The 14,164-nt window shown below is 38.2% G+C and overlaps 1 protein-coding gene across 1 annotated transcript in view; it reads right to left on the minus strand.

Annotated features, from left to right (window-relative positions):
* The window catches only part of CRYBG1 (crystallin beta-gamma domain containing 1), a 40,797-nt gene that overhangs the window by 24,167 nt on the left and 2,466 nt on the right, over positions 1–14,164 (minus strand). Inside the window, exons 2-7 of the mRNA XM_031504397.2 lie at positions 7,963–9,412; positions 7,708–7,884; positions 5,226–5,273; positions 4,997–5,115; positions 3,531–3,693; positions 2,443–2,582 (exon numbers count right to left, since the gene is read on the minus strand). Coding sequence (XP_031360257.2) covers positions 2,443–2,582; positions 3,531–3,693; positions 4,997–5,115; positions 5,226–5,273; positions 7,708–7,884; positions 7,963–9,412 — 2,097 coding nt within the window. The remainder of the gene's footprint in view (positions 1–2,442; positions 2,583–3,530; positions 3,694–4,996; positions 5,116–5,225; positions 5,274–7,707; positions 7,885–7,962; positions 9,413–14,164) is intronic.

The following is a 14,164-nucleotide window of genomic DNA, read 5'->3' on the forward strand; positions in this document are numbered from 1 at the left end:
GGACTGAAAGTAGCTGAAAAGCTGCTTGGCAGAAAATGACCTAGGGGTGCTGGTCAACACCAATTATACTTAAACCAGCGTGTGCCCAGGTGGCCAAGAAGGCCAATGGCACCCTGGCCTGTATCAGCAATAGTGTGGCCAGCAGGACCAGGGCAGTGACTGTCCCCATGTACTCAACACTGGTGATGTCACACCTCAAATCCTGTGTTTCAGGATCAGAGGATCAGTTTTGGTCCCCTCACTACACAAAGGACATTGAGGGGCTGGATCATGTCTAGAAGGGGACAATGGAGCTGGTGAAAGGTCTGGAGCACACTTATTAGCACAAGTCTAATAAGAGTGGCTGAGGGAGCTGGAGGTGCTCAGCCTGGAAATAATGAGATGCCAGGGAGACCTCATTGCTCTTTACAACTGCCTTGAAAGGAGGTAGTAGGCAGGTAGTGACTGGACAAGAGGAAGTGGCCTCAAGCTGCACCTGTGGAGGTTTACACTGGATATTAGGGGAAAAAAAAAAATCACTGAAAGAGTTGTCAACCACTGTAATAGGCTCTTTAGGGGAGTGGTGGAGTCACAATCCCTGTAGGTATTTAAAAGATGTGCAGTAGTGGTGCTTAGGGACATGGTTTAGTGGTGGACTTGGCAGTGTTGGGTTAATGGTGGTACTGGATGGTCTTATAAGGCCTTTTCCATCTTAGAGGATTCTGTGACTAACTTCACTGCAAGAACTGACACACATGGAAGAACAAGGAGAGAGTACAGTCAGAAGATAAAGGTGTATTGACTCATTTTTGTTGGCAGCTTTTAACAAACAGCAATTAAGCATGAACACTGGGAAATTTTAAGATGATACAACCACACCCACATGGCAAGGTGACTCAGAATCGGAGCCTCCCTCACCTGCCAACACAGTGAACTATGTCATGCCTGTAAACTAAAGGTAAAAAATCCCCCAATCCTACAACATGCAAAAAAGCAGCAGCCATCTGCAGAATTTCTCATGGAAGCAACTTCTTTCTACACTGGACTAATAAACGGATATCTGAGAAAGATAGTTGAAAAATAATATATTTCACTTCCTAGTAAAAATACTAGTCTGCTTTCCTTCACGGATACAAATGCAAGAGAGAGAGATTAATATAGCAAGAGTTCACGTAGATTTAGTAAAACAATGCTGTTACACTAGTGCAAAATAAAGACAACTCGGATGTGCGCAGGCTCTGCCTCCTTCCCAAAAAATGTGTAATTTTACTGGTCACAGATAGCTTTTAAGTGAGACAGAAATAAAGTGGAGACACAGATTGAGTGAATTAACAATCAACCTCCAAATAACATATCTGATTTCATTACTCTTGCAAGACATGTAATTTGTATTGGGGTTGCTGTTCATCAGAAATAACTTCCTGTCAGAGAACCAACTACTTGGACATCTTCAAATTTTCCTACATACCAAAATGCTTCATTTTTTTTCCACAAATCAAGGTGTAAATATTTACTCAGATGAAATACCCTTCACCTAACAACAAAAATGTCCACATATCATGTGGTAGATTTGAAACATCTTTGCAGTGATATGTAACACCTGCCTTCAGTTGGGCAGTTTTTGATAGACTATTTGCAGCAAGGCAAGTGCTATCAGTTCCCAAACGTAAGAGCAAACAACCAAAGTCTGTACACCCTGTAAGTTCTGCAGGATGAGTGGAAGTGGCTCCAGTTTCACTTTTTCTAAAAGAAGCCTCTCTTCTGCATACTTTTCCCAGTACTACTTTGAAGCATGTTTTCCATAACAATTTACTAGTTTGTTTATTAAGCCATGAAAACTAATATTGGTACAGCACCTGGATTGCTCCTTAGAGATCTCCTTTCTCATAAAAGCTTGCTTAGTTCACAATATTACCCTCCTAACTCAGATGGCCAGATATTTTCAGGTGACATAACATCTTTGTATTACACATCACCATAAAAGCCCAGATCAAAATGCACTGTGAAATACAACAACTCTCTAAAGCACTGTCTTAGTTTATAACATAATGACTTCAAAAATTTTCTTCTTTTAGTAGGATGATTTCAAGTTTAGAAGAAAGCAAGTGGGAAATGTGGTCTTATTATAACAGTTGATTCCCCACCCTCATTTATGGTAAGCTTGCCTGAATAAGAAAAAGCAAGAGAGGCAAACTCTTATTCCTTGGCTACAAATATGCAAGGGTTATTCAGTATTTACTACACGCAAGCCGAAGAAAATCTAGCTCTAACAAAACATTCTAGGTCAGACTCCCCAAGAGTGAAGCATTACAGTGATGTACTAACACTACTGTCAACAAATATACTGCTAAAATATAGGACTAGAATAAATATAGCCTGCTCGCAAGTCTGACAGGTGTAACCAATGGTTTAAACCAAATTCCTGTCATCACACTACACATTCATACAGAGCTGCATACTTACATGCCCCAATGCACTTTAATAGAACAAGTCTTCTGAGTGCTTCCAAACACCCCTGTTTCTTCAGTGTCATCAAAAAAGGAAGTCACGATTCCTAACCCTTCAGGCTCTGTATACAAATCAATTCGGCAAACCCTGTAATCCTGAAAAATAAAGATTGCCATAACCACTTGATCTGTGCTGTGAGTTCTGTAATTACTGTGCATAACTAAATCAGTTTTGAAACACCTGTTTATTTTAAATTGTTTCCCCCCTCGTCAATTACTACTGCTATTAGATGCCTATAATAAAAGTATAGCTAAGCCAGTTTGCCTGTCTCTGTTTGAACCAAGACAGTCAGTCAATCTCTAATCAGCATTTGCATTGTTTACTTTCTGCCATCTAGGCAGGAATCCATCTTCTTTCATCAGTTAGCATCTCCTCTAGCAAATTAAATACTAAGATAATACCAAAAGAGCCACCCTTGAAGAGAACTGCAACTTAAACAAGAATTGTAGTTACAAGCAATATATATTCGTCCTTTTTCCTTTCCTAGTCAAATAACTTTATAGCTTGTGCTTGTTTTGGCAACCTGCAATTGTAACTATTTAATAGTAGGTTAAAAGTGCATGTAGAAAGGATGTTCCATCATGTGTGCAACTCACTGGTAAGTTTGTCCATACCAGGCAGACCATAGTTTGGTGTTTCACACTGAAGTCTGTATTGAGTGCAAATTTGGTTTGTATTGGAAAAAAATGAAAAAGCCATATTTTGAAAATATTGAATTATTGATGGTTTTCTGGGATGCTTTTCCTGACACTCACCAGACTACAAAGCATATGCTGTATGTAGTATTTTGGTGGCTACTCTAATAAAGCCCACCAAGTTCTGTTCTATCCTGTCCTTCCTCTTGATGTTACCGCAACGCCCACTGTGCAAAAGACCCCACATGCATTTTGTGATTAAACATGAAATTCAATACAGAATATTGTTTCATGCACTTGTAGCTCATGTTATGTTTGTGTCCTAATAGACCAATCATACTCCCTATCAGTATAAAACATGACTATACATTAAGATCTATAAAAAAAATTTTGACTTATATTACTTGCCTTAACAACATGTCTTATTGAACCGATCACTGCAGGCTTTTGAGAATTGTAGTCACTTTGCTCTTCAGAAGCACCTGCACCCCAAATATCTGTGAGTTCCAACTCTCCTTCTTCCAATGGAATAGAGGGGCCTTCAAAATTTGTTTTTTCATAGAGTATCCAGCTTAAAATAAAATTTAAAAAAAAATCTAATTTTTCATGGTGCTTTATCAAGTGTGATTTGTAAAAATTATGTTCCCACTTAACAAATTGTTTCATACACAGTACTGTTTCCAAACCCTTGCTATTTTCCCAATGCAGCCTAATCACCCAACACTGCTGATGCAAGCCATTTTCAGTCTCTGTGACACCTTTACAAACAATGATAAAAACAAAAATATCTACTGCTGAATTGTACTTCTTTCACAAAAAACTCCTCCACCTTTTAAAATTTATAATTTGTGGCAGCAAAGACTACTGTCTCTCAATAGCAGACTTCGTATGAGATACTAATCAGAACCAATTTGTAAATCAGAGAAAACAATGACACTGCAGTCTGCTACATCATGCTTAGATCCTGTGAACAACAGCATGGAGTTCCACAGGAGCTGGGGTAGATGTGCCAGAAGATGATAAGAAGACAAGGACAGCTTCATTTTTAATGGCAGAACAGAATATATAACTAAATAAGAACTTTATCCATCTGCAAATATAAACTCTTCACTCAGGCTCTCAAAGGAGGGAGGAAAAAACCCTATATCCAGTCCCTGTAGACCATGCTAGAAAAGACGACCTGGTTTAGAGAGATCAAAAGGTTTTTGTTCTAGTTTTCTGAAGCTAAACAGCAATCAGTTTGCTTCCCAGTACCTCCTACTGTGGCTAGCCCTTGTGTCTGCACCTTACTATCAGATAATTACTTTTGAGAACCTGCTATTTGACTGCATTATAGCCTGGCCACAGCATAACTTGCTGTGCTAGCCACACTACTAATGGCCCTTCTGTGGATGCTATGAAGAAAGCAGGAGATGAACTGGCTTTGAATTATTCTTGGGCAATACAGCTTTTAGAGCAAAATCCCTCCTTTTGTCAGAGAAACAGTCAATTATCTCTACAGCACCATCCTATTCCTTTGGTCATGAAATAATTATGTAAGACTGAGCTTTAAACTTATTTGCTAGCCTTTTAGCCCAATCCAAATACTATGCAAGAATCCCTAATGAGGAGTTGAAGAGAATCTGTCATTTCATCCCACACCTATGCCTAGTGAAATCTCGCACCCCATCAGATGGCAACACTCACTCAATTAGTCAGCAAAATAGGTTTTCCAGCTCAGAACTTCCTGTTGCAGAGGTAAAATGCCCTATTTCTTGCTCATAGCTGTCCATTTACAAGGCAAACTTACTGTGAATCACATTCCAGTTCTGTTTCAAAACAGTTTTGGACAGAGTAAAAAATCTTTGTATAAAGAGTAAAAATGGATCTCTTACCATCCTCTGATGACTTTAACTAAAATTGTTGGTGACAGAACCCAAGAACTGCAATCTGGAACATCATGGAAAACTTCAATGCCAGCTTTTTGACAGTCTGAGTCACAGTATATCACCAGCTGCATTAAAAATCCAAACAAAACAGAAAAACACACCAGTAACATACAGTTCTATCTTCCTAAGTTTTAAATATAGAAAGGAACACTAAAACTATTAAAATTGATCTTACCTTGCCAGGTCTGGGATTGATTTTACTTTGTCCATTTCTTGGAAGTGTCTAATAGACAGTGAGAAGAGAAAAATTCACAAAAAAACCCACAAAATCAAAAACATTTTCAATACAGATACTCAGCTATAAAAAAAAGAACAAAATAAACATACTCAAAAAATACTCTGAATAGTAAAAGTTAATAACCTTTCAACTATACCTAATTACCACTTCAATCTCTACTTCCCCTTGTAGAGCAGCATCTAGTCACAAATGTATAAAATTATACACTTTTCTAAAACTCTGAATTATCATCTCATTGAAGTCGACTAACCTCAGATCTGAAATGCTTTAAAATCATCTTGATCAGCTTCCTACACATTCCAGGATTTCAATGCCAAGAGACTGCTTTAAAAACTGCCACTGATACAGTACATGCTGTACAATGATAAAGATGAGTTGAAATGTGTAAAAATGTCAAGCCATAAAGCACGATGCATTTTGAAGGAATATATGAAAAGACTGAGGATGCATGATGGGACATACATGTATGAGCAAACTAGCATAATCAATTTTGTGATGAACACCTTGTTTCCTCAAAAAGCATGAGACTGCACACTAAGTGATAAACTAAAAATATTCAGAACAAAAAAACACACATAGGTATATAAAATCTACAACAATGCTGAAGTCAGCAGTAAACTGTATGATACAGAATATATGGGAAAGTTGTGGTTGCATCACATCACCTTCAAACAAATAAAGCAAGCATTGAAATGATGTGTTTGGTTTCCTAAGGAAGGACAGGAGTGCTCATTCTGGGACAGGGTCCTGCTCTTCTAGGAATGATTCACACAAACAAAAAGACAAAAACAGATCCTGCCCCTAAATAGGTAACCAGCAACACGTGCAAGGAATTAAAGAGAACATAGTTAATATGCAGAGCAGGCAGTGGTCCTAAGACTGTTCTTCACCACCACCAGGTTTTTGTAGGCATCATTAATACATGTTGAAGCATGACTGGTTTTTTAGCCTGCGCTTCAATTCCAGTTAAAACTTGTTCTGTGTTTTGAGGAATGACAAAGTCATTGTTTTGGGATGCTCTTACTCTTTCCTTCGCATGACCCACTAGCCATTGCATCATTATTTTCTTAGTCAGTGGAAGATGCACAGCAGGTACACTTCACAGAAACATTTTTGATTCCTAACTTAAGCAAAACAATTCAGTCAGCAACAGTAGCACAGAAATACAGAAACCCTTTGAAGCCTAAAGGGATTCTCTCAAGTGTGGTCTTAGGTATGTACACACTCCACTGCTATATCAGGCCTCCACGCTCTACTGCAAAATTGAAACCCACTCAAGAACAACAGTTTAAGTAGCAAAAACCAAACTAAGACAGTACTAGACATTTAGCTTTAAATTTCAGCTTTTAAATCCAAGCAGAACCATCAGAGTAAGAAAGCTTCTTTAACTGGTAACAAAAATCTACTGTAAATAACCCTCCTAATTTTCATCTCCACTCTAATTAGGAAAACTTCCCATAAGAGAAGAATCTACATTCTCAAAACTGCAAGGTACCATGGATGATTGTCTCCTGCAAGGTGACAAAGAAAGGAGCTAATTCTAAGTTGTCACTCCTTTTAGTAGAACTGCTACAGCAGATGACCATTAGCTTCTGAAAGTATTTCTCAAACTTCTTACATGCTGCTTCAATTCCACAGGTGACATTCATGTAGCTATTAGTCTTCAGAAAACATATTTTTTCCCATGGTTCTTAGATTTCCTGAATATAGTTTTCCTCACAGGTTACAATAAGGCCTTACATTAACAGAAATAGCAAATACTACCGGACATTGTTTCATCATTTTAAAAACAAAAATTACAAATATATTCCATATTAAAGTTGCTTTGAGGGGAAAATATAGGTCTGTCTTCAGTCAGGAAGAACAGATGCTTGTAATCAGACCAAGGGACAGCCCTCCACTGTAGCAGCATTTTCAATAATCACTACTATCCAGTTCTTAAGGTATTCTTAAAGAATATATATTTTTCTGCCAATGCACAGGAATACAACAGAGGGCTAAAATAAAAATGTGCTCTGTTACTTATTTAATGGTACAATGGCTGAATGTCTTGTTGGAAGAGATTACTTCAACAGAAGTTTTCTGAAGTCCACAGAAAGCATTCTACTAATTTGCAATAAAAAACTGAAGTTAGCATAAGATTTGTTTCAATATAATACAAAATCAAGTATGAAGACATATTCAAAAAATGCTTTCCATTCATATTTGCAAAAAGTCTCAAAATAAAAACCCCTTAATTATATTGATAGATGTAATCTCATTTTCAGATCAAACTGGTACCATACCTAAGTTCACCTCAATGTATTGGCAATCTATATATTTCCCAAAGAAGGGAAACAAAACAATATATGTATATTGTATATCGAAAATATAAAAGCTGGATAACTTTGCAGGCAGTTTTTTAAAACACAATACTTACATCCACATCTAATAAACCAGGGGGGACATTTGATTCGTATCTGCTTGTTCCTAACCAGCTCGAAAAACCTTTCTCAGGATTGCCATAGTTGGGCATTTGTAAACTTAGTTCTTTTTTTGCACTATCTGCTTGCAGGTACTTCTCCACAAAACTTGGAAACTTCATATCTGAAAGAGACTGAATTGCAAAATCAAAATTAGCAATCATTCAGCAGGTCAACAAATATGGTTTCATTTCCTGACTGATCTTTATTACCTCAGATTTTTGAGGCATGATGAATGGCCCAGAAACATCCTGTTGTAAAGGAGGCATCCCCGAGGAGTCAGTTGCAAAACCTGTTGTGTTATTTACTGAAGTGACAGAAGTGCTAAAAAACTTCTCTTTAGAAGACAGCAAGCTTGAGAAGAGGGAGCTTTTTTCAAGCCGTGATCTCTTAATTTCACCATCTGTACAATCAAGATTCTCTTTTCCATTTATTTCCTGAGTAAAGGCAGGTTCCTCTCTACATGACTGCAGAGCTTTGAATATGATACTTTGTTCCGTTGATGCACGTTTGGGCCTGACTCTGGCTATTGTTTCCAAGCTTTGCATTTTCATTTGCTGTGCTGGTAACAGATCCTGTGTTTTTTCCCTCCTCAGTCCCAAACCAAAAGTAAATACACTAGGATCAAATACTTTCTCTAAGTTGTCTTCATGAATGGGAGGCATTGCAAAGTGTGGTGCTGGAGACTTGGGAAGCTTTGACCTCTTCTTTTTCTGCGGTAAACAAACTGAGCTGTCTAAATTTTTTATTGTTTCAGCAAACTTCTTCATGTCAGATGGGGAATCAAAAATGCTGTCATCTTCAGAAGATCCATTACAGGTTTTCCCTGGGCTCTTTTGTGTATTGGTGTTGTGCTCTGATTCCAATACACTGTCTTGATTGCTGTCATCATACTGGAGTGTTGCTAAGTTCAAATCTCCTGGCTTTACCTTTTTATCTCCATTTTCCATCTTCTTAAATTCTGATCTGGAAACCTGAGATGGTAGAGGATATTTATCATCACTGCAAGTTGATACAGCCTCTGCATTTGGCAGCACCTTTTCTTCATTTCTATGGAATTCTGAGCTTGTGTAATTTCTTTGGTAGAAAGGATCTTGAGCATTTTCAGTTTTTACAGGTGAGTGCAAAGGCAGTTTAAAAGGTGAACTTTCTTTCTTTGCTGTGGTTAATTCTGGTTCTGGTTGCTTCACAGAGACACTACCAGCATCACTTTTGCTGCTTTGGTTAAAAAGGGATATAGCAGCTTTTACTTTAAGTTCTGTTGTCTTCCCAATATCCTCATAAGAGGTAAAGATTTCTCCATTTTTGCCTTTTAACTCCGCAGTGCCTTCTTTCTCCAGTGTGCCATTCTCAAATAACTTCTGGCGACTGCTTTGCTTATTTAATGTTTTATCAGGCTGCTCATTTTCTTTAGTTTGTTTTCCAAATTTCAGCTTTGCTCTGCCAACAAATGTGCTTGGTACAGCATTATTTTTTGAAGCAAGGATGTCAGTAGGTCTTTGGCTCTGGTTGGCACATTTGTTTTCAAACAAGGAAATTTTGTTGGCAATGTTGCTGTTAGTTTTATTAACTGGTTTTTCAAGAGTGTCCTGCTCACTTTCTAAACTGTCTTGATTCATAGGTGTTTTTAAATTCAGCTCTATATTCTTCGGTTTGGCTGGACTACAAGAGGCAAAGTGACATAGAGTGACATCTTTAATTAATCTTGAACAAGCTTGTAACAATTTTCAAAACAATAAAATGTAGAATTATAAACCACAGACTTAATTCAAATTTTGATATCTCAAAAGGAATCAACTAAAAGAGGAGTAACTATATGAATTTAAAAAATTAGACACTAAATAAGGAGTATATATTTCAAACATGTACTTAGTTCTTTAAGGTTAGTAAAACAAACACAGCAACTTACAGCATCTGCAATTGAGGCAGAGAGCTCAACTACTTATGACTGACGGACATTAAAATTTAGTAGTGAATAGGCAGAATAAATTATAAACGTGCAATTCCCTACAGAGTTTAGAAAGCAAATCCCAATTCATTAAGGTGATAATAAGTTGGTTAACATTTGCATATTCTCTCCAATGAGTTTTGAAGACATCTGCCCAGATTCTTTGCAGCCTTTACACCTACACTGCAGAAGCAACCTCAAATTGAGTGAAAGAACTCTTCCACTCTCATGAGTGCTTGCAGAAAATGTTAGCTGTCCCCAAACACTGCATCACCACCTTGGCTAAGCAAACACCACATGTGAGGACTGTTCAACTTCCTTCAGGTAAACTTAACTAACAATTTAAATTGTGTAAACTAAGCCTAATCATTTTACAATAAATTAATTTAGAAACACAAATGTTTCCTATCAGAGTGGACAGAGACACATGTACAAGTACATGCACACAGTACTCCTGTGCTATGGCAGAAGGCTGATGATGCACACCTGAGTGTTTCAAGCTCTTTTCTCTGAATGCCTACAACCAAGAAAAATAATTTGTCCATGTAACTTGCTAATGCATACTGTACAGTATGAACAGCTGTGGATATGCAAGGCAGATGGCTTCAAAATTAATCAGTCAGATCTAAGGAGAGTCCTGCTTTCCAAAGAGGAATCTGGAGACACTCAGGAGTAGGAGGACAGGTAGAAACTGCCCTACATGAAAACTGACAAAGGTAGGAGATAAAATAGCTTGCAGCAATCTCCAGGGTCCCAAATGCTCTACCAATCAATGGATAATTCTGGTATTTAAGTGCTTTCTTCTCTTTTTACCTACATAAACTGTGTTCACTAAGTTTTCATGCAGCTCTTTAATCCAAGAAAGAGATGAGATACAGGAACAACCCCAAAAGTGAGATCCTTTCCCCTCTTCTTCAAGTGATACATCCCAAGTAAGAAATAAAACCCTTCTAATGCAAGACCCTCCATTGTACAAGCTTTATTCTTGGGAATACCATGAGTAACAAACTTACTGAAGTAACAGGAGGATTCAAAAATAGTTACCTACAAATCTATATAGAGAGCAACTATTAAAAATCATAGAATCATAGACTTTTAAGAGGCTTCAATGGATCTTAAAAGATCATCTAGCCTCAACTCCTCTGCCATGGGCAGGGACACCTCCAACTAGATCAGGTTGCTCAAAGCCTTTTCCAACCTGGCTTTGAACACTGCCAGGGTTGGGGCATCCTCAACCTCCCCAGGAAACCTTTTGTAGTGTGTCTCACCACCTTCACAGTAAAAAGCTCCTGCCTAATATCCAATATAAATTTTCTGTCCCTCAGTTTGTACCCAGGACTCCTTGTCCTATCACTACAGTTCCTGGCAAAGAGTCCCTTTTCAGCTTCCCTCTAGACCTCCATCTTCAGATACTGGAAGGTTTTTATGAGGTCTCCATGCAATCTTCTCTTCTCTGTGAAGCCCCAGCTCTTTCAGCCTGTCTCCATAGGAAAAGTGCTCTAGTCCTCTTATCAACTTTGTGCCCTCCTCCAGATTTGCTCCAACAGCTCCATGTCCTTCTTATCATCATGTCATTTCAGAGACAACTTCCCAACACTGCTCCCTCTAACTACCAGCCTACTCAAGCTAGTTCACAACTTTATGAAGAATTATGAAAAATGCATGATCAATAAAAAAGGAGATAGCAAACTTAAGATCCACTGGCCATACTTCAGATAGGTGCTAATAAAACACACTTGAAAAAATTAAGGAAAAATAGAAAAGCGGGGAAGGCATGAAGGGAATTATCATACAGTATAAAATGAAATATATTGAGGTACTACTTTTCACTTGAACCATTTCTTCCTAAACTTTTAAAAGTTAAATTATTCCATGACTTTTCTCTTTGGAAAACTAATACGAGTTACAAGGGAGCTCTGAAAATCAGCTAGCCTAACTTCCTACTCAAAACAGGGACAGCTTCAAAGTTAGATCAAGCTCCTGAAGGCTTTGCCTGACCAAGTTTTGAATAACTTCAAGGGTCAAGATCTCACAACTTTCCTAGTGAAGCACTGCAGCCACTGCTGCTGTGAATTATTTTTGCCTTATATCCTATTAAAACTTCACTGTTACAACTTGCAGCTGTGTCTGTTGTCCCTTCACAGCTCAGAGACAAATCTGGATCTGCTTTCTCTATAGTAGTGAGAGATGACTGAGGTCTACCTGTATCTTTTCTTCTCTCAGCTGAAGAAACCAAGCTGCTTCAGCTTCTCCTCATACATGATTTGCTCCAGAGCTGTCATCTTCCTTAATGGCTCACTGCTGGACTCATTCCAATTTGGGAACACCTCTCGTACACCAGAAGAGAGTTGGAAGGACAGGAAGGGGTACAACTCAAAAGAGTGACCCAGATGTAGACCCACGAGCACCAAGTATCTTGTCCTTTGACCTGCCAGCTATGCTCCTGCCTATGGAGCACAGCAGAGCCTTATCCTTCAACTGGTACAATGATGCACTACTGACACGTGCTGAACCTCCTGCTCCCAAGGACATTTCATATCCTTTTCTGATCAGAAGAAAAATGTACTTATCCTTTTCTTTTACCAGTATTTTCAAGAGGTAACACTAATGGCCCAATTATCTTAACAAATTAATCCCCATACCACCCTTTTGTCACCTGTCACTTGCACTACTACATGCATTTATTTCAATATGACACGTATCTTCCCCATAAAATCTGTGTCTATCTGTATGCCCAGACACAAGCGATAGTTATCAGCCACACCTAAAACCTGTTTTAAATGAATAACTCACCCCTAAAATGTATAGTTTCAAGCTTCGCAAATTTATGCAGAAACAACCACTTTAACACTTTGTATTCTGCAGTATTTCTGCACAGCAGCAGTGGCCAAACAACTGAGACCAAAGAGCTTGATAAAGCTCAGCCCTGCAGCTCCACTCACTACAGCTGGCCTCCTCTAATTTTTTCATTACACCTTTTTCCACACTATAACATACTGTTTTTAATTACAGCCAAAATATGTACTTTATTGCAAGAACTGAGTCTTGAAGCTTGTTTAAAAGGAAATGTTGATTGAGTATCCTTTAAGCCTCTCATCTTGTATGAGGAAAAAAACAAAAAAAACTTAACAGCATAAATGCTTCCTTACAAACAGTCCAGTGTAGCTGATCCTTACTACCCATTCCTGATCTGCAATGCCAGGAACAAGCAGGCACAAGAGAAATACCGATGTCCTTCTCTTTGGCTACACCTTGCAGCTGAACTGTGGAAGCAAGCAGTTAAACCTCTCCCAACAGTCAAAAATGGAAGGTGAGTCACACATCAGGCTTGCAAGTGGTGCCAAAAAAACACTGATGCCAAAATATCAGATTGAGGTGAGCAAAGAAAAATGGCATGTGAAAAGAGAATAATTCAACAAGTGGGCTTAAATGAAAAGGCAACTACAAAACCATGTCTGAACATAAAGTGTGACAACTGAAGCCAAGTTTTCCACTAAGCACATAAAAGTGACTACTGCCTGAGGTTTTATATGTCAATTAAGATTTACCGTCAACCTCATTTTAGTCTCAAATCTGATAGGTTTCCCTTTCAAAAGCTAGAAGCACAGTATCCTGTGACTTTCAGGTTATCCAGTACACAGACATAAATAGAGAAAAGAGAGAAAATGCTATTTTTATTTACAGGAAACCTGCATTTCTGAAGGTGACTGGAGAAACTGACCTGTTTTGAAATTGTTTCCAAAGAAACCCGATTCCCAGAATTGGCACAAGATCATTACTAAGAGATTAATGCATTTTTAAAGGAGAACTACTTGCGTTATATAAAATCCTTCTTACAAGGGGCCAAGGAATATCTATGTAAATGGGTATTTTTCAACCAGAAAGGAATTAGTGTGAACTATCTAACAATAACTTTTTAACCTTTGAAAATGAAAAAGTTATCTGTTCACAGTGATAACTAGAGAACAAAACCACACCATCTTCTAGTAATGGCACCATCTTTCCCTTTCACACTTTACAGCACCTTAATCCACATCCAGGTTTATAGATCATATGTTCTAATGAATGACTATAAATTATACCAGATCACCTGAGCATGTAACTTTGGCTAAAAAAATGGCGTGGTGCTGTGCAGTGACAGCTATCAGATGCATCAGAAACATTGCAGGCAACACAGCAGTCCCCACTCAGGGCTAAAGTTCCTATAGCAGCAGATAAGGCCAAGACACACCATCACATACCCCACAAAATGGGATGAAATAGAACAGGCTGTTTATTTGTTAAAATTCAGTCTTTCAGACAGGACACTCGTCTGTTACTTTATGAGCACAGTAAAACATAATTCACTATATAGCAAGCCCAGGAGATACACAGAAAAAATGAAATCCAGCTATGCAGGTGTTTATAACTTCATCATCACTAATGACAGTGACACAGAGAAAAAAACAATGTGAAAGCTACCCTTC

This window comes from Lonchura striata, chromosome 3 (genome assembly GCF_046129695.1).
Source record: "Lonchura striata isolate bLonStr1 chromosome 3, bLonStr1.mat, whole genome shotgun sequence".
Taxonomy (NCBI): Eukaryota; Metazoa; Chordata; class Aves; order Passeriformes; family Estrildidae; genus Lonchura; species Lonchura striata.